Source organism: Telmatherina bonti, assembly GCF_933228915.1.
Source record: "Telmatherina bonti genome assembly, chromosome: 1".
Taxonomy (NCBI): domain Eukaryota; kingdom Metazoa; phylum Chordata; class Actinopteri; order Atheriniformes; family Telmatherinidae; genus Telmatherina; species Telmatherina bonti.
In genome coordinates, this window is record NC_136619.1 from 4,400,655 (window position 1) to 4,427,781 (window position 27,127).

General features: G+C 38.5%; 1 protein-coding gene across 1 annotated transcript in view; it reads left to right on the top strand.

The window, feature by feature from the left end:
• Positions 1–5,340: 5,340 nt before the first annotated feature.
• The window catches only part of LOC306757434 (apoptosis regulator BAX), a 30,947-nt gene continuing 9,160 nt past the window's right edge, over positions 5,341–27,127 (top strand). Inside the window, exon 1 of the mRNA XM_079242483.1 lies at positions 5,341–5,441. Coding sequence (XP_079098609.1) covers positions 5,381–5,441 — 61 coding nt within the window. The 5' untranslated portion in view covers positions 5,341–5,380. The remainder of the gene's footprint in view (positions 5,442–27,127) is intronic.

Genomic DNA, 27,127 nt, shown 5'->3' on the forward strand with positions numbered 1-27,127 from the left:
TGGAATTTGGTATTTTTACCCACAGCAGTTAACCTTACAGGTGGTGGTCAGTTTTAGATTGTACAGAAATAGGATCCACACAGTTGTTGCTGTTTCTTTTATCATTTATTTTACCATGGGCAGTGATAATTCTAATGACAACTAATGTCTAATGGGTGCATTATTTTCATTTAAACACACGCGTAGTACAAAGAAGGAGCTGAGCCAGAAGGCGAAGCTCTCGATTTACCAGTCGATCTACGTTCCTACCCTCACGGTCATGAGCTGTGGGTCGTGGGGTGGCCGGCTCTCCCTTAGAGATAGGGTGAGGAGCTCGGTCATCCGGGAGGAGATCAGAGTAGAGCCGCTGCTCCTCCGCATCGAGAGGAACCAGTTGAGGTGGCTCGGGCATCTGGTCAGGATGCCTCCTGGACCTCCCAGGTGAGGTGTTCCAGGCACGTCCCTCTGGGAGGAGACCCCGGGGAAGACCCAGGACACACTGGAGGGATTATATTTCTCGGCTGGCCTGGGAACGCCTCGGGATCCCCCCCGCAGAGTTGGCAAATGTGGCTGGGGAGAGGGAAGTCTGGGCTTCCCTGCTTAGGCTGCTGCCCCCGCGACCCGACCCCGGATAAGCAGCAGAAGGTGGATGGATGGATAGATGGATGGCACACGTAGTTTGGAGAGTTAAATCACTGTAATATCACTCCGTTAAGGGGCGTTACCGTAGAAATGCATTAATCAGCAGATTTCGATCAGCTGTTTTAACAGGTAAATGAGAGAAACATGCCTTTGCTTGACAGCGGTTTTTTGGCATAAAAAGTACGTCAAGGCCAACATGGTTTCTATACTTTAGCATATTCAGCAAGTGAAAATAATGTCATGATTTTCATAGAATTTTTATTTATTATTACTTTTATCAATTTCAGTTTATTTAACAGGCAGCTGGTTTTCTTCTTATGAAAAGGGGGGTGGGGGTGGGGGGGGGTACATCTGAGGACAACTGAATATGTCTGTTTATTTCTGAAAGATTCTGAATTTTACAATTAATATTTAGATGGACTTTGTAAATTTTTGTTGAAGGAACCATCTCCATATTAACAGGAAGAAAACCAACAAACTGGTAGTGGTGGTATAAGTCCCACTCAACACCAGTTGACACCAGTGGACATTGAGACGGTGACATCTGCGGTTTGTAATGAAGGGCTCCTCCAGACAGACAAGATTAAGTACAAGTTTTTTTCACAATCAAGGTGATAAAGCCCAGGAGTCCAAGAGGCAAACAGGGGTCAGAACCAGGAAGTCAAGCCAAGGGGAATCCAGAGACAGAAGATCAAAACGGGAAAGCAATCCAAGAGAAATCTCCAGGGCTGGTAAGTGCGTTGGGGGGTGGGGGGGGGGGGGGTAATAAACTGGAAGCAGTTACGAAGTCTGACAAGGAGTGAGTGGAGTGCTGCTCTTTATAAAGCTGGAGGAGCGTCAGGTAACAAGTGTGACTGATCAGTAATCAGGGGATGCACAGGAAACTGGGTGGACTGGGCGTGTCCATGGCAGAGCCCAGTGCGGGTGTAACAGTGTGTCACCTGAACAATAAACTTCACTGCTAAAAATAACTAAAAACCACCAACCAAGCCAGAGATCTGGGTCTGGGTCGTCATGGACTCAGACCTAAAATCATGAAAACCACATTAAGAGTATCACAAAGTCTGCCTACCAACATCGTAAGATTATATGAAGGTAAAAGATGTGATGTCTCAGCAGGACTTGTATCTTAGTCGTATTCGTTGTTGTAACAGGGTCTTTACAGGTCTTCCAAAAATCTATTGGACACCTGTCGCTCATTCTGAACTCTGCGACTGTGGTCCTCAGTCCAGTGAGAGGTCTTTGTACCTGCCTGTCCATCAGACCAGGGAACCCCAATCCTGGTCCTCGAGGACCAGAGTCCTGCAGGTTTTCCAAGTGTCCATGCTCCACCACGCCTGATTCAAATCAAAGTGTATTTAGCAAAGCCTGTCTGAGTCTGAGTCAGATGTGTTCCAGCAGGAACACTTGGAAAACCTGCAGTTTTAGTTTTTTTTTTTAAAAGTCCAGATCTGAATGGTTTCTTTTAAAACTGGAGTTTTTAAACTTGATCATGTTTCAAATAGTTTTTAATCAAATGTTCTTTCATTTCATTTCGCTCTCATTTTGAACTTTAAATCATCTTTTGTATTTTCCAATGTTTCTGTTAAGCACTTTGAATCAGCCTGTTGTTGAAAGGTAAAGATAAACCTGCCTTGAATTCTTCCAAAATCAACATATAAAGTTTCTCAGAAAACCTGCAGATAAAGCCTTAACAGGAGCAATAACAAATATAAAATACACAGATTTCACAAGTGTAGAAAAATAAAATCATCTGCTCAGACATGTACACAGTCACTGGAAAAGCTGAGTAATATTAAAAAAAAAAACGTATTTTAATGCACTTTTAAACAAATTTAGGCTTTTTCTGAAATCTTAAGAATCAGACGATTCTTGTAGAAACAACATTAAGAAATAAAAATGTATCCATAAATCACATCATTACAACATAACCCCGTGTTCTATTTTCTCTGTGAAGGCAAACATTAATATTTAAAAGGTTGAAGATGGACACATCTGCTTTTTGTGAGCTATTCAGCACTGAAAATCAGTCCAAAAATCCTACATTATGCTGTAGGAGTGAAATAATGTTCAGCTGTTTCAATAGATGATTTTTGTAATAATGCTAGGTCTCACGCCTGCAACCAACGACCCAAGAAGGTCCGAAGGCCTGGGTGTCCGTGACTCTCCACAGACGGTCGTTATTCGCAGTAAAATGGGAACAATGTCAGAGTTGTTGCGTGTCTGACTGTTGCTGCCAAAGACAAGTCACATAAACTTTTCATTGGTTCAAATTTTCATCAGTAAAGAAACACCAGCGATCTACTGAGTTTCAGGAACCAGCTAAACCAATAAAAACACTGTTGGTCCCACCAACACGTCAGACCGCCAGGAAGATGGCTGCCACGCCACATGTCCAGTCTGTCCCTGTGTATGAAGGTAAATGGGACTTTCTGAACAACTCCACCTTCAGATGTTTTGTACCAGACGTTTTATGAGAAAAAAAACACGTAAATCCACATTTTCCTCAGTCCAAAGCAAAGGCACAGAAGCAGATTTTTATTCTGTTGATATGAGAAAAAGCCAAGAAAGCTGTAGGTCTCTGACGTCCCTGCTGACAACGGACTGACGCAGCGTCAAAGTTATTTACCCAACCGATAACTTCCCTCTTAGTGGATCTGAAGATCCAAACATCCTTCTTTAGTATTTGGGACAATGAGTGGGGAGACTCTCCATGCTGTGTCCAATTTCCTATTTCCACTAATAACCTCCTGTTTCCATGGCAATGAGCAGGTCATGGAGCCTTCCAGGCTCCGGATGGAGCTGTCAGTCATATTAAAAACACACTCATTTTATTTCACACGCTGTTATACACACTCAAATAAAGCTCCTCCCCCAAACATGACACCCTAACCTCTCTTCACTTGATGTAGATAAAAATACACCAAATGAAAGTAATAAATATCTGGCTTAATGCCAGTGTGACCCATCCACACCAGGAGCCAGACCCCCCCATCGCTGTTTCCACATCTTCTCACAGTGTGTTTATAAGGGCCACTGAGGCGGGCCCAGCAGGTGTTTTCAGGCATAGAAGAGGGTCTGGTTTATGCAAATAGCCCCCCAGGGGGACAAAGAAAGACTTCCAGGGATGTTTACACTTCTGTCCAACACCAACACACATTTTAACTTGAAAAAGGGCGATTTCTGGGTGATGACCCCTTTCAAGAAGATTTCTGTGTGTAGAGTGTGCAACAACTTTTACAAAACACCCCCCACCCGCAGTAACATAGAGAGGAGGAGCGCAATGATAAACGCTTCATATCATTTACATCATGGTCCATAAGAATTTTAATGCCAGCTGGTGTGCGTTATTTTTGGTTAATACACACATAGTCTGGCTTGTTAAATCACAGTTATATCACGGGCATCACCGTGGCAACGCGTGAATCAACTGGTTCAGATCAGCTGGTTTTTGACCGCTGAATGAAAGAAACGTGCTGTAGCTTGACAGCGGTTGTTTAGCATAAAACAACAAATCAACAGAAAATAGTTTCTATATTTTAGCATATTTAGGGAGTTTTGTATCAAAAAAGAAATACACATTTGTTATAAAATGTTTACCGTGTGGGACCACGGTGAGACGCACATGGCGTGCTCAACTCTGCATCGTGCATTAAAACCTTAAAATGGATGGCTCCTTGTTGTTTAATCATTACATAGCGAACTGTATTTGTTTGCTGCCTGTCTCATGACGCAAAGGGAAGCCATAACTGAACAACAGTTTAATAAAACACTGATAAAATGATTTATTGAATGATCACTTAACATAGAAAAAGTTAGAAATTGACAAAAAAAAAAACCAACAAAAAAAAAACCAAAAAAAAAAAAAAAAACCACATAAAGCAATGTAGGAAATGCATATATGTTAAAAAAAAAAAGTTTCCCTATCGCACGTCTGATTTGCAGCACTTTTGATTTAGAGGACGTAGAGTACCAGGTGCAGTAGACATCTTTAATAGGCGCAGTTCTTCTGACGAGTTACATCTGTTTCTGGGCCATCCTGACTGCCCAACGCGCAGGCGCAGAGTGGAGGGGGCGGGGCCTGTGCAGATTCCGCCCAGAAAGACATTTTTGCAGGCTGTTGTATTTTATGTTTTATTTTGTTTATTACTTAGAGATTTAGTGTTGATGTGTGTTACTGGTGTGTGTAGGCTGTTGGAAATGTATGGAAACACAGAACAAAGTGTGCCTGTATTGGTCTGTGACACAACATTTCATAGTAAATTAAAGGATGGTTTTGTATTTTACCGGCGGGGCGGAAACCCTGCTGCAGGCTGAACAAGAAACTTTGGTTATGATTAAGCTGAATTTTCAGCTGCACCATCAGCTCCAGCCCTGTTCTGCTTTGGGCCCCCAAATTAATTGGACCGGCCCTGCAGACAAACATCCTCACAAAGAGAAATGACGAAGCTTCAGTGAGGAGTGACGTTACATGTCCACAAAGTGACGCCTTCACACTGGAACGTGGAGATTCTGAGGAAATACGTGTCTGGGACGTCAGAGGTGACGGCGTGGTGTTGGTCACCCGGTTCCTCCCATTTCCACCGACTGTCTGGCTTTTCGTGGCTTCTGGGAAAGCCTCCGCGCGCCGGCCATCCGCGTTACTTCCGCGTTCCGCGCGCGCAGGAAAACGTCGCGAGAAGCAGGTCTGCTGGACTCGGCTCTCATGTTGGAAACAGATATTTAGAGAAGTTTTGCCGCCATTAGAGAGTTTACAGCGATGTCTGACCGAGGAGAGGAGAAAGGAGAGCAGCGCGAGCGCGGAGCGGAGGGAGGAGAAGGTACGTGGACACGGAGTGCCCTGCACGCGCACCCTGCACGCGCACCGCCGCGTCTGCCGGCAAAACGAGTAGAAACAAACACAATGCAAACTTTAGACAGGAGTTCTGTTGTTGGGAAGCAGGTTTTTAGAGGTTTATTTCTGTCTAAAGCAGCGGTCTCGCCCGAACCAGAACCGGTCCAGGTGGTCCGTTTGTCTGGAGTCTGCTGGTCCTGAAACCTACTTCCTACCTGCCACCTTCATTTGTTCCACAGAAAATACCTGGAAAACTCCAAATAGTTTTTCTCAAGTCAAAACTTTATTTAGGAACTTAGTTTCCTCTGTGTGGAGTAAACAGGAGAATTTCGGCATGTTTTGGTGTTCTGACTCCGAGTTTCATGTCGCAGTCATGATAATAATTCTCCTACCTGAACTTCAGACACCTGCGGTGACGTCACTCGTGGCGCTGCGCCATGAAGCTGGACATGGAGCGGAGTCTTGCTGAAGGTTTCTCTTTCACACCAGGTGTTGCTCAGTCAGCTGTGTCAGTGGTCTCCACGTGTTTCTACAGTCCTGAACAACAGTCTGCAATGATCATGTTTCAGATTCATCTTCAGAACATCTGAGAACAAGTGAAGAAGCAGGATTGGAAGGACCGTGCAGTTTGCGTGGCTGGGAAAGCCGGACGGCTTCACACCAAACTTCAGCTGCACTCCGAACGCCTGCATCGATGGTCTCAGTTGTGTTCAGGGTCAGAAAAGTGTAGAAACTTTGTAAAGCAGGTCGTCGTTAATGGAAACGCAGCCAGACTGGCTGCTGGTTGAACCAGTTGATACTGGAGTCATGTGGTCATGTGACCTGTTAAAGCTGAGCAGCAGCATTCTGGACGGCCTGCAGGTGATAAAACAAGTGCTCCCGGCTAAGGTATGAGAACTACAGTCCTCCAGTCGAGAGGCGATGAAGGAGATTCGTGGAGGACTTTTCCCAGACTGGACCCGACTGGTTGCTTCCCTCCTCGCGGGGCCCAGTCCAGCGTCAGGTTCTCTCGTCCAGAAGATGTGAGCTGGAAGCAGCAATGCTAACGTTTAGCAACACGATGAGGAGAAACTCAGCTGCAGGACTCGACCATGCATCGTCCCCCAGACCAGACTTCAGACCCCGAGCAGAAAACAGGAGACTGCCTTTTTAATGGTTGAGTCATCAGCGACTGTTGAAGCAACCGGGCAGCTAAACGGATCAGTTTTTTGTTATTTTCTATTTAGCGTGAGGTTGCTTTAATTAAGTGGCAAATGATAATAAACACAATAAATTTGGTACTTCAATAAAAAAGTCTTTTAATCCACTTTGCTGCTGAAAGTTGGTTTTACAAAAAGTAAACAAAAATGTCCTGTTTTATAAAACCATCTGACAGGAACACTGATCAGTTATAGACATAAATAAATAAATCTCGGTCCATTTTTTTAGGAAAAGGTTTTTTTTTTTTTTTTTTTAAAATAAAAAATGAGTAATAATCAATTAAACATTTTTTTTTACTCTAACCCAAGAGCACATGAGAAGCAGTAAAACAGTAAATAAAACAAAGCGCATTTTAGTGAAGTACATCCAGCGGGCAGCTGCAGTTTTGCAAGAGAACTTTACAATCCCAACAGTCTGAAATCTGACCGTTTTAATAACGTTTATAGTTGAAAATAAAGAATTCCGGGTTAAAACTGCATGAAATGAGCGGCTTCATATCGCAGATCAGACTGAGTCTGTGAGGGCGGCCGCCTGTTGCAGGAGCTGGTTCCTCTGCATGGTGGCTCTCCTTCAGACGGCATTTAATGTAAAATACTTCAGTCAGGCAGACAAGACATTTTATTTGTGATGTCTCCGTCTGCTAGTTGGCGTAGAAGGTCATCTTACTGCGTGCGGCGAGTCAGACCCTGGTTCATTTAAATGCCCGACGTGCTGCCATGATAAGCAAGGAGGACTTCTTTTTGTTTTCCTTCTCCAGGCTTAAATGTTCCCAAACTTGAGACGTTTTGGTACGTGAGATGTTTGGCGTTGTTGTTGCAGATGCCGCCATTTCTGTGCACGTTACCCCCCCCCCCCCCCCCCCCCCGCAGAGATGCTATTGCGCATGCGTGCAACTCGGCAGAGATATTGATTAAGTGAGGTGCCTCACTCTGTTGGAAAAACGTGCGTGGCGACAGGCAGGGTGATTAATCAGATTTAATCTCAGCTACGATCTGGGTCTGTTACCACCGTCTGTTTGTTTCTTTGTGTTCAAGATAACTCAAAAGGTATCTTGAACACAAAAGGTTAAGAGCAACTTTGTCCCTTTGCATTCCATTCTAGATTGCGCCGTCTGTTGGCAGCAAAGTGGAGTAGCTCTGACTTGCTATCTTGATTTTTTTTTAAAAGTACAAAGTCTTCTCACATAGATATTACCTCAAATTAGGTATTTTTTTTCTGAGGATTTCATGCCGGTTCGGAGGGTGTGCTGCAAGGAAGATTTTTCTGCATATATTTTGTTCTTTCAAGACTTATGATGAGTCTCCATGGCAAAGAAAGACTTGTTTACAATCGGGATCAACTGATTAACCTCTCCCAAATCAGGATTATCAGCGACACAACACATCAAATCCCGATGGAGTTGAAAAGAAAGAGAAGAGGATGCAGAGCGGGAGTAAGGCAGAGGAGAAAGCGATGGAGATTTAAACCATTTCTCCCGACCGTCGTCATGGGTAATGTGAGATCGCTAGCTAACAAAACGGACGAGCTTGAGATGCTAACAAGGTCTCAGAAAGAATACAGAGAGTGCAGTATTATGTGCTTCACCGAGACATGGCTGCATGAACACATCCCTGACTGTAATGTGTCTGTACCGGGCTTTAAAACGGTCCGTGCAGACCGCAGTAGACAACACAGCGGAAAGCTAAAGGGTGGTGGAATTGCAGTGCTGGTTAACCAGCGTTGGTGTCATCCTGGACATGTTACTGTCAAGGAGAAGATATGCACAAGGGACATGGAACTGTTAGCTGTGAGCTTCCGTCCATATTATTTACCCAGAGAGTTTACCTGTGTTATTCTGGTAGGGGTTTATATAATACCTGGTACTGCACCAGACACAGCCTGTGACGTCATCAGCTCCGTCGTTGCTCGGCTACAAACACAGCATCCAAACTCATTCATGTCGATCTCCGGAGACTTCAACAACGTCTCCCTCTCTGCAACTCTACCAACATTCCAGCAGTTTGTCAGCTGCTCCACCAGAGAAAATAAGATGTTGGACTTATTTTATGCAAATATGAATAATGGATCCAGTTGTTCTGCCCTGCCTCCTTTAGGAAGATCTGACCATAATCTGGTTCTTCTCACCTCCACCTACAAGCCCATCGTTCAGCAGCAACCAGTCATCACAAAGACTATCAAAATCTGGTCTGCTGAAGCGGAAGATGCTCTTAGAGGAGGCTTTGAGGCTACAGACTGGAACGTCCTCTGTGAACCTCATGGAGACGACATCAACGCCATGACTGAGTGTGTGACAGATTACATAAACTTCTGTGTGGACAGCATCGTCCCAACAAGAACAGTGAGGTGCTTCCCCAATAACAAACCCTGGATCACCAGTGACCTGAAAAAGCTGCTGAACATCAAAAAGAAAGCCTTCAGGGATGGAGACAGGGAGTTATTGAGGGCAACACAAAAACAACTTAAAACCCAAACTAAGAAGTGCAAGGAGGACTACAGGAAGAAGTTAGAAAGTCAGCTCCAGCAGAATAACCTGAGGGATGTGTGGTCTGGAATGAAGAAGATCACCGGCTTCAAGTTAAAGGGGGACCAGCCTGATGGAGGTCTGGACAGAGCTAATGAGCTGAACATATTCTTCAACAGGTTCAGTTCACCCCATACCTCCAGCCCAACAGACCACACACCCTCCATAAGCCCACTGCTTTCCTGTCACGCCTCCAATCTGTCACCCTGCAGCTCAGTCATGGACCAGAACACAGCTTCATCTCCCTCCACATCAGGACATCCTGAGACCTCCACCTTGTTTGTCTCCTGCAATCAGGTTAAGAAGCAACTTGAGAAACTGAACCAGAACAAGGCTGCAGGTCCAGATGGTGTCAGTCCCAGAGTTCTCAAGACCTGCTCAGAACAACTATGTCCGATTCTCCAGCACCTTTTCAACACCAGTCTGAGACAAAATAGAGTCCCAGTGCTGTGGAAAACCTCCTGCCTTGTTCCAGTGCCTAAAAAAAACACAACCAGCTGAACCAAGTGACTACAGACCAGTTGCCCTGACATCTCACATCATGAAAGTCCTGGAGAGACTCTTACTGGCTCACCTCAACAAGCAAGTAAACACCTTTCAGGACCCATTCCAGTTTGCATATCGTAATGGACTTGGGGTTGAAGATGCCATCATATACCTGCTCCAGAGAGCACACTCATCTGGACCATTCAGGCAGCACTCTGAGGGTCATGTTCTTTCATTTCTCAGTGCTTTTAATACCATTCAGCCTGCTTTGTTATGAGAGAAGCTCCATAAATTCCAGGTGGATACCTCCACAACCACCTGGATCTATGACTACCTCACAAACAGACCACAGTTTGTGAGACTGAAAGGTTGTGTGTCTGAGATGGAGGTCAGCAGCACTGGTGCACCACAAGGAACTGTACTCTGGCCATTCCTCTTCACTCTGTACACCTCAGACTTCCAGTACAACTCTGAGTCCTGTCATCTGCAGAAATACTCTGATGACTCTGCAGTTGTGGGGTGTATCAGGGATGGACAAGAAGCAGAGTACAGAGAACTGGTCAGTCAGTTTGTTAAATGGTGCGGTGACAATCATCTCATATTAAATAGCAGCAAAACAAAAGAGATGATTGTTGACTTCAGGAGGAAGAAGAATAAACAAAGCACTGTTTCCATCCTGGGAGAGGAGGTGGAGGTGGTGGAGGAATACAAGTATCTTGGAGTTCAGCTGGACAACAAACTGGACTGGAAATGCAACACTGACTACATCTACAAGAAAGGTCAGAGCAGACTGTACTTCTTAAGGAAGCTGAGATGGTTTAACGTCTGCACCAAGATGTTGCATATCTTCTATAAGTCTGTTGTGGAGAGTGCAGTCAGCTTTGCAGCATCTGCTGGGGTAGTAGCATCAGAACCAGAGACTTGAAGAGAATCAACAAACTGATCCAGAAAGCTGCTTCTGTGCTTGGAGTAACTCTGGAGCCGCTGGAGCTGATTGTCCAAAGAAGAATGCTGCACAAGCTGATGAAGATGATGGAGGATTCTTCACACCCTCTCCACAACACAGTGATGAAACAACAAAGTGTGTTCAGTGAGAGGCTTCTTCAGGTCCGATGTAAGACTGAAAGATACAGAAGATCATTCCTGCCAGCAGCCATCAGCCTCCAGAACAAGACCTCCTCTAGTTATTATTATATACTGCAATATTGAGTTTCCCTGTGGGATTAATAGTTTTCATTTCATTTGCACACCGGGGCTATTTTTTACAGCGTATAGTGCATACCGGGATTTTTCCCAGCTTCCTTCAGCCATCAGTATACCCTCCTATAACTTCATCACATATTACAACTTATGTTTGTTGATTTTAAGAAAAAATCGCCTCAAAAAAATATATTAAGGCCGATTTAGACGCACAATGCTTGCTGTAGCCAACAACGTCACGCCGCACTTCATGTTGTTCCCTTCCTTCTGTGTTTACGTTGAAGTAGGTGTGCTTTGGATGAGAGGAAAGGCGGAGAAAAGAAGAAACTATGGCGGCTTTATTGTTACAAACTGCAGCAGAGTTGAGTGAAGACAGTAGTACTACTTACCAGTCATTTACTACAGTAGTACTACTTAAGTCATTTACTACAGTAGTACTACTAACAGACATTTACTACAGTAGTACTACTTACCAGTCATTTACTACAGTAGTACTAAAGTCATTTACTACAGTAGTACTACTTACCAGTCATTTACTACAGTAGTACTACTTAAGTCATTTACTACAGTAGTACTACTAACAGTCATTTACTACAGTAGTACTACTAACAGTCATTTACTACAGTAGTACTACTTACCAGTCATTTACTACAGTAGTACTAAAGTCATTTACTACAGTAGTACTACTTACCAGTCATTTACTACAGTAGTACTACTTAAGTCATTTACTACAGTAGTACTACTAACAGTCATTTACTACAGTAGTAATACTTAACAGTCATTTACTACAGTAGTACTACTAACAGTCATTTACTACAGTAGTACTACTTACCAGTCATTTACTACAGTAGTACTACTTACCAGTCATTTACTACAGTAGTACTAAAGTCATTTACTACAGTAGTACTACTTACCAGGCATTTACTACAGTAGTACTACTTACCAGTCATTTACTACAGTAGTACTACTTACCAGTCATTTACTACAGTAGTACTACTTAAGTCATTTACTACAGTAGTACTACTAACAGTCATTTACTACAGTAGTAATACTAACAGTCATTTACTACAGTAGTATTACTTACCAGTCATTTACTACAGTAGTACTACTTAAGTCATTTACTACAGTAGTACTACTTAAGTCATTTACTACAGTAGTACTACTTAAGTCATTTACTACAGTAGTACTACTAACAGTCATTTACTACAGTAGTAATAGTTAACAGTCATTTACTACAGTAGTAATACTAACAGTCATTTACTACAGTAGTATTACTTACCAGTCATTTACTACAGTAGTACTACTTACCAGTCATTTACTACAGTAGTACTAAAGTCATTTACTACAGTAGTACTACTTACCAGTCATTTAACACAGTAGTACTACTTAAGTCATTTACTACAGTAGTAATACTTAACAGTCATTTACTACAGTAGTACTACTTAACAGTCATTTACTACAGTAGTACTACTTAACAGTCATTTACTACAGTAGTACTACTAACAGTCATTTACTACAGTAGTACTACTAACAGTCATTTACTACAGTAGTACTACTAACAGTCATTTACTACAGTAGTAATACTTAACAGTCATTTACTACAGTAGTAATACTTAACAGTCATTTACTACAGTAGTAATACTTAAGTCATTTACTACAGTAGTAATACTTAACAGTCATTTACTACAGTAGTAATGCTTAACAGTCATTTACTACAGTAGTACTAAACAGTCATGTACTACAGTAGTACTAAACAGTCATTTACTACAGTAGTACTAAACAGTCATTTACTACAGTAGTACTAAACAGTCATTTACTACAGTAGTACTACTTAACAGTCATTTACTACAGTAGTACTACTTAACAGTCATTTACTACAGTAGTACTACTTAAGTCATTTACTACAGTAGTACTACTTAACAGTCATTTACTACAGTAGTACTACTTAACAGTCATTTACTACAGTAGTACTACTTAACAGTCATTTACTACAGTAGTACTACTTAACAGTCATTTACTACAGTAGTACTACTTAACAGTCATTTACTACAGTAGTAATACTTAACAGTCATTTACTACAGTAGTAATGCTTAACAGTCATTTACTACAGTAGTACTACTTAACAGTCATTTACTACAGTAGTACTACTTAAGTCATTTACTACAGTAGTACTACTTAACAGTCATTTACTACAGTAGTACTACTTAACAGTCATTTACTACAGTAGTACTACTTAACAGTCATTTACTACAGTAGTACTACTTAACAGTCATTTACTACAGTAGTACTACTTAACAGTCATTTACTACAGTAGTACTACTTAACAGTCATTTACTACAGTAGTACTACTTAAGTCATTTACTACAGTAGTACTAAACAGTCATTTACTACAGTAGTAATAGTTAACAGTCATTTACTACAGTAGCACTACTTACCAGTCATTTACTACAGTAGCACTACTTACCAGTCATTTACTACAGTAGTAATACTAACAGTCATTTACTACAGTAGTATTACTTACCAGTCATTTACTACAGTAGTACTACTTACCAGTCATTTACTACAGTAGTACTACTAACAGTCATTTACTACAGTAGTACTACTAACAGTCATTTACTACAGTAGTAATACTAACAGTCATTTACTACAGTAGTACTAAACAGTCATTTACTACAGTAGTACTAAACAGTCATTTACTACAGTAGTACTAAACAGTCATTTACTACAGTAGTACTACTTAACAGTCATTTACTACAGTAGTACAACTTAAGTCATTTACTACAGTAGTACTACTTAACAGTCATTTACTACAGTAGTAATACTTTACAGTCATTTACTACAGTAGTACTACTTAACAGTCATTTACTACAGTAGTACTACTTAACAGTCATTTACTACAGTAGTACTACTTAACAGTCATTTACTACAGTAGTACTACTTAACAGTCATTTACTACAGTAGTACTACTTAACAGTCATTTACTACAGTAGTACTACTTAAGTCATTTACTACAGTAGTACTACTTAACAGTCATTTACTACAGTAGTACTACTTAAGTCATTTACTACAGTAGTACTAAACAGTCATTTACTACAGTAGTAATAGTTAACAGTCATTTACTACAGTAGTAATAGTTAACAGTCATTTACTACAGTAGTACTACTTACCAGTCATTTACTACAGTAGTAATACTAACAGTCATTTACTACAGTAGTATTACTTACCAGTCATTTACTACAGTAGTACTACTTACCAGTCATTTACTACAGTAGTACTACTAACAGTCATTTACTACAGTAGTACTACTAACAGTCATTTACTACAGTAGTACTACTAACAGTCATTTACTACAGTAGTAATACTAACAGTCATTTACTACAGTAGTACTACTTACCAGTCATTTACTACAGTAGTACTACTTAACAGTCATTTACTACAGTAGTACTACTTAACAGTCATTTACTACAGTAGTACTACTAACAGTCATTTACTACAGTAGTACTACTAACAGTCATTTACTACAGTAGTACTACTTAACAGTCATTTACTACAGTAGTACTACTTAACAGTCATTTACTACAGTAGTACTAAACAGTTATTTACTACAGTAGTACTACTAACAGTCATTTACTACAGTAGTACTACTAACAGTCATTTACTACAGTAGTAATACTTTACAGTCATTTACTACAGTAGTAATACTTTACAGTCATTTACTACAGTAGTAATACTTAACAGTCATTTACTACAGTAGTACTAAACAGTCATTTACTACAGTAGTACTAAACAGTCATTTACTACAGTAGTACTAAACAGTGATTTACTACAGTAGTACTAAACAGTCATTTACTACAGTAGTACTAAACAGTCATTTACTACAGTAGTACTACTAACAGTCATTTACTACAGTAGTACTACTAACAGTCATTTACTACAGTAGTAATACTTAACAGTCATTTACTACAGTAGTAATGCTTAAGTCATTTACTACAGTAGTAATGCTTAACAGTCATTTACTACAGTAGTAATGCTTAACAGTCATTTACTACAGTAGTACTAAACAGTCATTTACTACAGTAGTACTAAACAGTCATTTACTACAGTAGTACTAAACAGTCATTTACTACAGTAGTACTAAACAGTCATTTACTACAGTAGTACTACTTAACAGTCATTTACTACAGTAGTACAACTTAAGTCATTTACTACAGTAGTACTACTTAACAGTCATTTACTACAGTAGTACTACTTAACAGTCATTTACTACAGTAGTACTACTTAACAGTCATTTACTACAGTAGTACTACTTAACAGTCATTTACTACAGTAGTAATGCTTAACAGTCATTTACTACAGTAGTACTAAACAGTCATGTACTACAGTAGTACTAAACAGTCATGTACTACAGTAGTACTAAACAGTCATTTACTACAGTAGTACTAAACAGTCATTTACTACAGTAGTACTAAACAGTCATTTACTACAGTAGTACTAAACAGTCATTTACTACAGTAGTACTAAACAGTCATTTACTACAGTAGTACTACTTAACAGTCATTTACTACAGTAGTACTACTTAAGTCATTTACTACAGTAGTACTACTTAACAGTCATTTACTACAGTAGTACTACTTAACAGTCATTTACTACAGTAGTACTACTTAACAGTCATTTACTACAGTAGTACTACTTAACAGTCATTTACTACAGTAGTACTACTTAAGTCATTTACTACAGTAGTACTAAACAGTCATTTACTACAGTAGTAATAGTTAACAGTCATTTACTACAGTAGTAATAGTTAACAGTCATTTACTACAGTAGCACTACTTACCAGTCATTTACTACAGTAGTAATACTAACAGTCATTTACTACAGTAGTATTACTTACCAGTCATTTACTACAGTAGTACTACTTACCAGTCATTTACTACAGTAGTACTACTAACAGTCATTTACTACAGTAGTACTACTAACAGTCATTTACTACAGTAGTAATACTAACAGTCATTTACTACAGTAGTACTAAACAGTCATTTACTACAGTAGTACTAAACAGTCATTTACTACAGTAGTACTAAACAGTCATTTACTACAGTAGTACTACTTAACAGTCATTTACTACAGTAGTACAACTTAAGTCATTTACTACAGTAGTACTACTTAACAGTCATTTACTACAGTAGTACTACTTAACAGTCATTTACTACAGTAGTACTACTTAACAGTCATTTACTACAGTAGTACTACTTAACAGTCATTTACTACAGTAGTACTACTTAACAGTCATTTACTACAGTAGTACTACTTAACAGTCATTTACTACAGTAGTAATGCTTTACAGTCATTTACTACAGTAGTAATGCTTAACAGTCATTTACTACAGTAGTACTAAACAGTCATGTACTACAGTAGTACTAAACAGTCATTTACTACAGTAGTACTAAACAGTCATTTACTACAGTAGTACTACTTAACAGTCATTTACTACAGTAGTACTACTTAACAGTCATTTACTACAGTAGTACTACTTAACAGTCATTTACTACAGTAGTACTACTTACCAGTCATTTACTACAGTAGTACTACTTAAGTCATTTACTACAGTAGTACTACTTAACAGTCATTTACTACAGTAGTACTACTTAAGTCATTTACTACAGTAGTACTAAACAGTCATTTACTACAGTAGTAATAGTTAACAGTCATTTACTACAGTAGTAATAGTTAACAGTCATTTACTACAGTAGTACTACTTACCAGTCATTTACTACAGTAGTAATACTAACAGTCATTTACTACAGTAGTATTACTTACCAGTCATTTACTACAGTAGTACTACTTACCAGTCATTTACTACAGTAGTACTACTAACAGTCATTTACTACAGTAGTACTACTAACAGTCATTTACTACAGTAGTAATACTAACAGTCATTTACTACAGTAGTACTACTTACCAGTCATTTACTACAGTAGTACTACTTAACAGTCATTTACTACAGTAGTACTACTTAACAGTCATTTACTACAGTAGTACTACTAACAGTCATTTACTACAGTAGTACTACTAACAGTCATTTACTACAGTAGTACTACTTAACAGTCATTTACTACAGTAGTACTAAACAGTCATTTACTACAGTAGTACTAAACAGTTATTTACTACAGTAGTACTACTAACAGTCATTTACTACAGTAGTACTACTAACAGTCATTTACTACAGTAGTAATACTTTACAGTCATTTACTACAGTAGTAATACTTAACAGTCATTTACTACAGTAGTACTAAACAGTCATTTACTACAGTAGTACTAAACAGTCATTTACTACAGTAGTACTAAACAGTGATTTACTACAGTAGTACTAAACAGTCATTTACTACAGTAGTACTAAACAGTCATTTACTACAGTAGTACTACTAACAGTCATTTACTACAGTAGTACTACTAACAGTCATTTACTACAGTAGTAATACTTAACAGTCATTTACTACAGTAGTAATGCTTAACAGTCATTTACTACAGTAGTAATGCTTAACAGTCATTTACTACAGTAGTACTAAACAGTCATTTACTACAGTAGTACTAAACAGTCATTTACTACAGTAGTACTAAACAGTCATTTACTACAGTAGTACTAAACAGTCATTTACTACAGTAGTACTACTTAACAGTCATTTACTACAGTAGTACAACTTAAGTCATTTACTACAGTAGTACTACTTAACAGTCATTTACTACAGTAGTACTACTTAACAGTCATTTACTACAGTAGTACTACTTAACAGTCATTTACTACAGTAGTACTACTTAACAGTCATTTACTACAGTAGTAATGCTTAACAGTCATTTACTACAGTAGTACTAAACAGTCATGTACTACAGTAGTACTAAACAGTCATGTACTACAGTAGTACTAAACAGTCATTTACTACAGTAGTACTAAACAGTCATTTACTACAGTAGTACTAAACAGTCATTTACTACAGTAGTACTAAACAGTCATTTACTACAGTAGTACTAAACAGTCATTTACTACAGTAGTACTACTTAACAGTCATTTACTACAGTAGTACTACTTAAGTCATTTACTACAGTAGTACTACTTAACAGTCATTTACTACAGTAGTACTACTTAACAGTCATTTACTACAGTAGTACTACTTAACAGTCATTTACTACAGTAGTACTACTTAACAGTCATTTACTACAGTAGTACTACTTAAGTCATTTACTACAGTAGTACTAAACAGTCATTTACTACAGTAGTAATAGTTAACAGTCATTTACTACAGTAGTAATAGTTAACAGTCATTTACTACAGTAGTACTACTTACCAGTCATTTACTACAGTAGTAATACTAACAGTCATTTACTACAGTAGTATTACTTACCAGTCATTTACTACAGTAGTACTACTTACCAGTCATTTACTACAGTAGTACTACTAACAGTCATTTACTACAGTAGTACTACTAACAGTCATTTACTACAGTAGTAATACTAACAGTCATTTACTACAGTAGTACTACTTAACAGTCATTTACTACAGTAGTACTACTTAACAGTCATTTACTACAGTAGTACTACTTAACAGTCATTTACTACAGTAGTACTACTAACAGTCATTTACTACAGTAGTACTACTAACAGTCATTTACTACAGTAGTACTACTTAACAGTCATTTACTACAGTAGTACTACTTAACAGTCATTTACTACAGTAGTACTAAACAGTCATTTACTACAGTAGTACTAAACAGTCATTTACTACAGTAGTACTAAACAGTCATTTACTACAGTAGTACTACTAACAGTCATTTACTACAGTAGTAATACTTTACAGTCATTTACTACAGTAGTAATACTTTACAGTCATTTACTACAGTAGTAATACTTAACAGTCATTTACTACAGTAGTACTACTTAACAGTCATTTACTACAGTAGTACTAAACAGTCATTTACTACAGTAGTACTAAACAGTCATTTACTACAGTAGTACTAAACAGTCATTTACTACAGTAGTACTAAACAGTCATTTACTACAGTAGTACTACTAACAGTCATTTACTACAGTAGTACTACTTAACAGTCATTTACTACAGTAGTACTACCTAACAGTCATTTACTACAGTAGTACTACCTAACAGTCATTTACTACAGTAGTACTACCTAACAGTCATTTACTACAGTAGTACTACCTAACAGTCATTTACTACAGTAGTACTACCTAACAGTCATTTACTACAGTAGTACTACCTAACAGTCATTTACTACAGTAGTACTACCTAACAGTCATTTACTACAGTAGTACTACCTAACAGTCATTTACTACAGTAGTACTACCTAACAGTCATTTACTACAGTAGTACTACTAACAGTCATGTACTACAGTAGTACTACCTAACAGTCATTTACTACAGAAGTACTACTTAACAGTCATTTACTACAGTAGTACTACTTAAGTCATTTACTACAGTAGTACTACTAACAGTCATTTACTACAGTAGTACTACTAACAGTCATTTACTACAGTAGTAATACTAACAGTCATTTACTACAGTAGTATTACTTACCAGTCATTTACTACAGTGGTACTACTTACCAGTCATTTACTACAGTAGTACTAAAGTCATTTACTACAGTAGTACTACTTAACAGTCATTTACTACAGTAGTACTACTTACCAGTCATTTACTACAGTAGTACTAAACAGTCATTTACTACAGTAGTACTACTTAACAGTCATTTACTACAGTAGTACTACTAACAGTCATTTACTACAGTAGTACTACTAACAGTCATTTACTACAGTAGTACTACTAACAGTCATTTACTACAGTAGTAATAGTTAACAGTCATTTGCTACAGTAGTACTACTTAACAGTCATTTACTACAGTAGTACTACCTAACAGTCATGTACTACAGTAGTAATAGTTAACAGTCATTTACTACAGTAGTACTACTTAAGTCATTTACTACAGTAGTACTACTTAAGTCATTTACTACAGTAATACTACTAAGTCATTTACTACAGTAGTACTACTAAGTCATTTACTACAGTAGTAATACTAACAGTCATTTACTACAGTAGTATTACTTACCAGTCATTTACTACAGTAGTACTACTTACCAGTCATTTACTACAGTAGTACTAAAGTCATTTACTACAGTAGTACTACTTAACAGTCATTTACTACAGTAGTACTACTTACCAGTCATTTACTACAGTAGTACTACTAACACTCATTTACTACAGTAGTACTACTAACAGTCATTTACTACAGTAGTACTACTTAAGTCATTTACTACAGTAGTACTACTTAAGTCATTTACTACAGTAGTACTACTAGCAGTCATTTACTACAGTAGTACTACTAAACAGTCATTTACTACAGTAGTAATAGTTAGTCATTTACTACAGTAGTACTACTTAAGTCATTTACTACAGTAGTAATAGTTAACAGTCATTTACTACAGTAGTAATAGTTAACAGTCATTTACTACAGTAGTAATAGTTAACAGTCATTTACTACAGTAGTACTACTAACAGTCATTTACTACAGTAGTAATAGTTAACAGTCATTTACTACAGTAGTAATAGTTAAGTCATTTACTACAGTAGTACTTCTTAAGTCATTTACTACAGTAGTACTACTTAAGTCATTTACTACAGTAGTACTACTTAAGTCATTTACTACAGTAGTACTACTTAAGTCATTTACTACAGTAGTACTACTTAAGTCATTTACTACAGTAGTACTACTTAAGTCATTTACTACAGTAGTACTACTAACAGTCATTTACTACAGTAGTACTACTAACAGTCATGTACTACAGTAGTACTACTAACAGTCATGTACTACAGTAGTACTACTTAAGTCATTTACTACAGTAGTACTACTTAAGTCATTTACTACAGTAGTACTACTAGCAGTCATTTACTACAGTAGTACTACTAAACAGTCATTTACTACAGTAGTAATAGTTAGTCATTTACTACAGTAGTACTACTTAAGTCATTTACTACAGTAGTAATAGTTAACAGTCATTTACTACAGTAGTAATAGTTAACAGTCATTTACTACAGTAGTAATAGTTAACAGTCATTTACTACAGTAGTACTACTAACAGTCATTTACTACAGTAGTAATAGTTAACAGTCATTTACTACAGTAGTAATAGTTAAGTCATTTACTACAGTAGTACTTCTTAAGTCATTTACTACAGTAGTACTACTTAAGTCATTTACTACAGTAGTACTACTTAAGTCATTTACTACAGTAGTACTACTTAAGTCATTTACTACAGTAGTACTACTTAAGTCATTTACTACAGTAGTACTACTAACAGTCATTTACTACAGTAGTACTACTAACAGTCATGTACTACAGTAGTACTACTAACAGTCATGTACTACAGTAGTACTACTTATATGTTTTAATATATAAAACATATTTCTCAGAGGAAAAGTGGAATAGCAATACACTGTTAAATTAGTCTGGTAAGAAGCTAAATAAGTCAAAATGTTTCACTTTTTTTTGTTTTGAATCCTTTCATGCATTGTGGCCCTGTAGTGGGCACCTATTTACAAGATTCTTGCATGTTTACGAATGAGGAGGTTATTTCTGTAAATAAAGCACTTCAGTGGATGTTGGTGAGTCGTCCAATACGTTTCCACTTATTGGAGAATAATTAAATATGGTACAATTGAATGTAATGTAATTCAGCAACTTTGCCTTTGTGATAAATAGGAAAAGAAAATAATACAGCAACATTTTATAGATTTACATGATAATCATGTTATGTAATCATAATTACATAATCATAATTATGATTATATGTTATTCTATAACTATTTTGTAGAATACATTAAAATAAATCATAAAATATTTTAGATATCACTAATTAAGAAAAAAAAAGTATTGCATATTTGTAGAGGTAAAATACTGTGTTTTGAAAAATGTTGCATTGTTTTTTTTTTCATTAATTCATGCATTAAAGGGTTAATTAACTTTAAGTTTCTGTATTTACTTCTCAGGGTTATTTTTAATGTCCAGCAATGAGGCTTGAAGTTTATAAAAGTGTCTCCATGGCTCTTTGAATTTGGCAAATGTGGATTTGATTTAGAACTTTCTGTTTGTTTTTTGTCATTTCTGTGCTATAAAACTATTAATCTACAGATGTATTTATAGATCTACATGTAAGTATCAGCCATCTTTTTGTCCCATATTTTCATGACGAACTGACAGCAAGTCATTAAGGGAGTACCACCACTTAAAGCTCTGGTTTAAGTTGTGTAATTCTTCCTCTGGTGACTTTTGTGACCCGTTGAGTGTATTAAAATTGTATGTTTTAATCTTTGTACTTTCTGCAAAAGTTGTGATATTGGACATTTTTATTGGATTCCACCAGATTGAACTGGTTTCCTGTCGTTGAAAGATGCTGTCTTTATCATGTAGTTCAGTCTTTCCCCAACCATCATACCTGACGACCACTTTATCCTATCTGTCACTTTTCAAGCCTTGCCTGTAGAGGAAGAAATATCTCCTCTAAAGCTGCATTTCCAGTTTCTTTCGCTAAATAAAAGCGATATTTCTAGGTTTCGACAAGCAACGACTGCAATTTGCAGGTGTTTCCATTGAACAGTGTTTAGCACATCAGCCTCAGTTCTCATAAAATCTCGTCCAGCTCACGGGTGTGATTTGGATCTTATGAGAGGCAGCCACGTTGCGTTATTTTGGGCTTTTCTACTTACTGTGGAGAATTTCCGATGGATTTTTGAAGCTCTGAAACATGCTGTTGTTGGTTCTGCATCGCGCCATTTTTACTGGAAATGAGTTGGTCACAGGACCCCCCCCACGTCACGCACGGGGACACGTATGTGCAAAAGAAGTGTTTCCATTACACTTTTGCGATCTATTTTCATATCGAAACGTCTAAAAAATCACTTAATAAGAGCGTAAAAACCTTTTACAATATTTGAGACTTCTTTCAGCATGTAGCTGTTTCCGTTGGCGGTTTTTTGGGGGGGGGGGTTTGGTTTTTTGTTGCGATATTTAGTTTTTGTGCAACTTTAATGGAAACGCAACTTATCACAGATTAACCAGCAAACTGATGCATCTGACAGTTTTGACCAGACGATGGTGGTAATGCACCAGCAGGTTGCATCCCCACAGCCAGAAACCAAGAAGAAGAGATTTCATCGACGTAATGGCTCATTGTGACCAGAGCGGGAAGGAGGAATCTGAAAAACCGTCAGATCAGTCCTTCATACAGACGTTTGAGAACTCCAGAGACTCTCGTTAAAGACGGCGCAGGAAGGAGTTTTCGTGTCACTGACGCTGACTATGTCAGGCTCAGCACAGAGCCTCCAGCAGGTCGCTAGTCAGTCGAGCGGCGTCAGGCTGCAGAGCGCCGTTGTTTGGGCGCAGGCTACACTTCCACTGTAGCGCAGGAAGAAACAAAGACTTTTCAAAGTAAGTAGCGTTTGAAATGACATGAAAAATACTTCCCCAAAGGGAAATACATTGTAGAACTACGTGAGATTTTTCCATTTAAAAAACGGTGACAGAATCTGCTGTGTGTAACAACCATTGTTTCAACTCCTGAGTCACACTGTTAATAACACAAAGTGCAAAAGTTTAAACATATTTCTAAATAAAACGCACCGACAAATCGGCAGACAGTGTGTTATAACCACCGTGTTTCTGTTGGGATCCCACTTTATTTACCATTAAGCACACTGGTCATAAAAAATATGTACTTTTCTGTCAGTATCTCTGTATGTTTTTAGCAGTCTGCTGATTTTAATGTGGAAAGTATTGATAACTGTATGATATGCTCACTATGCATACTGGAGCAGTAAGACTTGAGATCTTTTGCTGAATAGTATGTTTATATGATACCTGTACTATTGTCATTTTGGTTGATTCATGTTATATCGCTCCTTTACGGGCATCACCATAGCAACACGGTAATAAGCTGGCTCAGATCAGCTGGCTTAGACAACGGTTGTTTACTAAATAAAAGCAGATTAAAGCCAACATAGAATAGTTCTTATAATTATATTTGTGAAAAAAAGAAGTTAGAAAATGTTTGTGTGGAAACGTGCTGTCGTCAGCTCGGTCTTTATGCGTCATATAAACTGTATAAATCCCAGATCCCACTTGTTTATTCCTCATTTCTAATGACAAGATGACGTGTAGTTTCCTGTTTGTTGTTTGGTTTCAGTTGCCATAGTGACGTTATCGTAACTCAGTTTTTATTGTATTCAACGTTACAGAAGTATCGAACTTTCACCCAAATAAACAAACAAGACCCTTTCATGTTCTAACCTGATAGCTTCAGTGTAGAAAAGTAATATGTTTCATGTTTTTATAATAAAACCATCACGTTATAACGTCATACTGGATCAGGATTAAAAAAAAAAAAAAAAAGAAAATCCGGCGACAGCTCTAAGCTTCCATCAGGTGTTTATCTTCGTCTTGTTCTGCTGTGTTTTGTTGCCTGTTGGCAAAACTTCTTCATCTAATGGCATTGCGTGATGGAGGGGCGGGTGTGGGAGCGCTTGTTTCTTCTGGCCCCACGGCGGAGGTGGCCTGAGAGGCGAACCTGCACCAGAACTGTCCCCACAGTGGAGGTCTGCAGCCAGACTGTCTGGAGGTAGTCAGGGTGTCAGAAAACACGTCAACCAGCTGAACGTCAGACAAAGTATGCCGTGTTTTTATTTTTCTGAATAAATCCTCTGCAGGGAGGTGGCGGTGGAAACGGTCCCGCTCCAGTACGGAGTATTTCACGGTAGGGCGGGGCGATACATCGAATATACTCGATATATCGTGGCTAGTCCTCTGTGCGAATATAAAAAATGCCTATATTCGTCATATTCGAGTATCCTGTTGTCACGCAGTTGTTTTTAGCTGTGGGCGGGGTTTCCTCCCTCCTCCTCGAGAGTTAAAGCAAGCGCACCTCGTTACGTACATAACGTGAGCTACGTGCTACGTCATGAGAGGCAGCGTGGAGCCACTTACTCGCTAAATCTGGCGACTTCTTGTGAAAAGCGACAAATCTAGCAGCTTTTACAGGAGTTATTGGAGACTTTCCTGGTGTTTTGGCAACTGACTTTAAAGCACATATTGTAAAGTTATTGTCAGAAGGAGAGTCTCTCCCCGTCCTAAAGCACTCAGTCGCTCCGGCTGCAGCTGCAGCCAGTCAGAGGAGCAGAGAGGACACCTGCACCACTCCACCTACAGTCACAATGAACAGCCAAATCCGCCACTGATCCCGCTCTGGATTACAGAGTGGGACGTAAATTACTAAGTTTTTCACGTCACGCAAAAATAATTAATTCTATTTGATTACATTCACAGCCTCTGTCATTTACTCACCGTGTGTGTGACACAAGCATATTTATCTGGCTCCTCATGTCTCTAGAAAGTACAGAAAGGAGTGGGAATCGAACCCTGAATTAAAAGCTGGCTGAAGCCGTTTATTGGAGACGATACGAGGACATTCTGCCTGGATTATAAGACTGATTTCTACGCTAAACTCTGCGATAAAAAGAAATACACGACAACTCAAAAACGTATCCATAAAGCAAAGCCTTATAATAGTTCATCATTTGAAAAGTCCCCCCAGAGCACCTATTTTCATACGTTGCATTTATTACATCATGCAAAGTCACTTTATTTTCTTTTAAAATGACATGTTTCTGCCACTGCTTTAACTGTTCAATAAATACGGTTTTGATCAGTTTGCTTCGTTACAATTTCATCCTTTTGGCATAAATGTTTAAAATCAGCATATCTTAATGCAGTATGAACAGTTATGTTTTAATGGAGACACAAAATCATCTTACTGATGTGATTGTATGCACCAAAGCATTAATTCAAGGCTGAGGTAAATATCGAGATATATATCGTATATAGTGACATGGCATAAAAATATCGGGATATTACTAAAAGGTCGTATTGCCCAGCCCTATTTCACGGTGTTTTACAGAGAACTTCACGTTGGTCACAGGAACGTGCTCCCCTACCCGAATCTTCTTCTTAGCTGTTAAAGTGAACAGGCGTTCTCTGTACTTTTCATTAACGTCAACATCCTGAACTTTAAGAAGATTCCGATCGGCGGAAAGAAACCAGAAAACTCTTTGCTTTTCATCACTGCCTTTTGCTTATTTCTGGAAAGCTGTAAAAGAATCTGTGCTAAGGTTTGGAAATGTGATGTGGCTTCACAGCTGAGTGCGCCGTCGCACGATGTTTAAATGATTTAGTTATCATGCGTCATATTGCCACTGTGACGCTGTGAGGGGTGAGTTATCTGCCACTGGATACCTGAGTTTAAACATTTCCATCCTGTTTATTAAGCCTGAAGAAAAATGACATGAATGAAACTAAAACTAAGAGTTGAAACGATTATTTTAAACCAGATTCCGCTGCGTCTGTAGTACCGCCTGCTGAAATGGAGACAGTCCTTGTCTTGATGAAGTGTTGTGTTGATGACGTCGACATGTTTAAAGACTGTAATCAAATTGAGACCCACCCATGATTCCTTGTGCTGCTCAGTCAAGGACGTCCGTCCTGAAGGCAGCTTTATTTTGGTACAAAGAGGGTCAGAGGAAAAGTGGGATCGTGTGTGTGTGTGTGAAATTGTTTTCATGTCGCATGTCAGAACACAACTGTATGAAAAGTGCTATATAAATAAAGCTGGATTTGATTTGAGAAGCGAGTCTTTCCAGGATGTCACGCAGATGATGAGGCTTTACTAAAGCTTGCTCCGTCCTCCACGAGAAGCCAGAACTTTTCTTGTTCTCGAGGCTCGAGAAGAAAGAGACGTCATTTTGTTTTTGTGGGTGTGTTTGAAGACAGTTGTCGACACATCGGGCTGGCAGAACTTTCTCCTTTCGGGGCTTGGACAAGAACTTTGTGATTGGTCGGACATGTGAGGTGGGCGTGGTTAACACAGAGAAAGCATGAAGTTCTGCGTTTTTACTGTTGCAGGTAAAACGGATTGTTTTGATAAAACAGCTTATCGAAGTGGTGAGAAAGTACCAACATTTTTACATGTGGCGTTAAAACGCTTGGACCCAGGCGCGTACACGACCCGCTAAGCCGCGGACGAAGTTGCTTGTTAAAGAGTATCTATGATGCACATTTCAGTCTAATTTATTTTAATAAGAAGTCCAGAAGGGTAATAAATAATCAATAATTTTCCACAAACCCCTTCATTCATCTTGTATTGATCCTCTCAGATCAGCC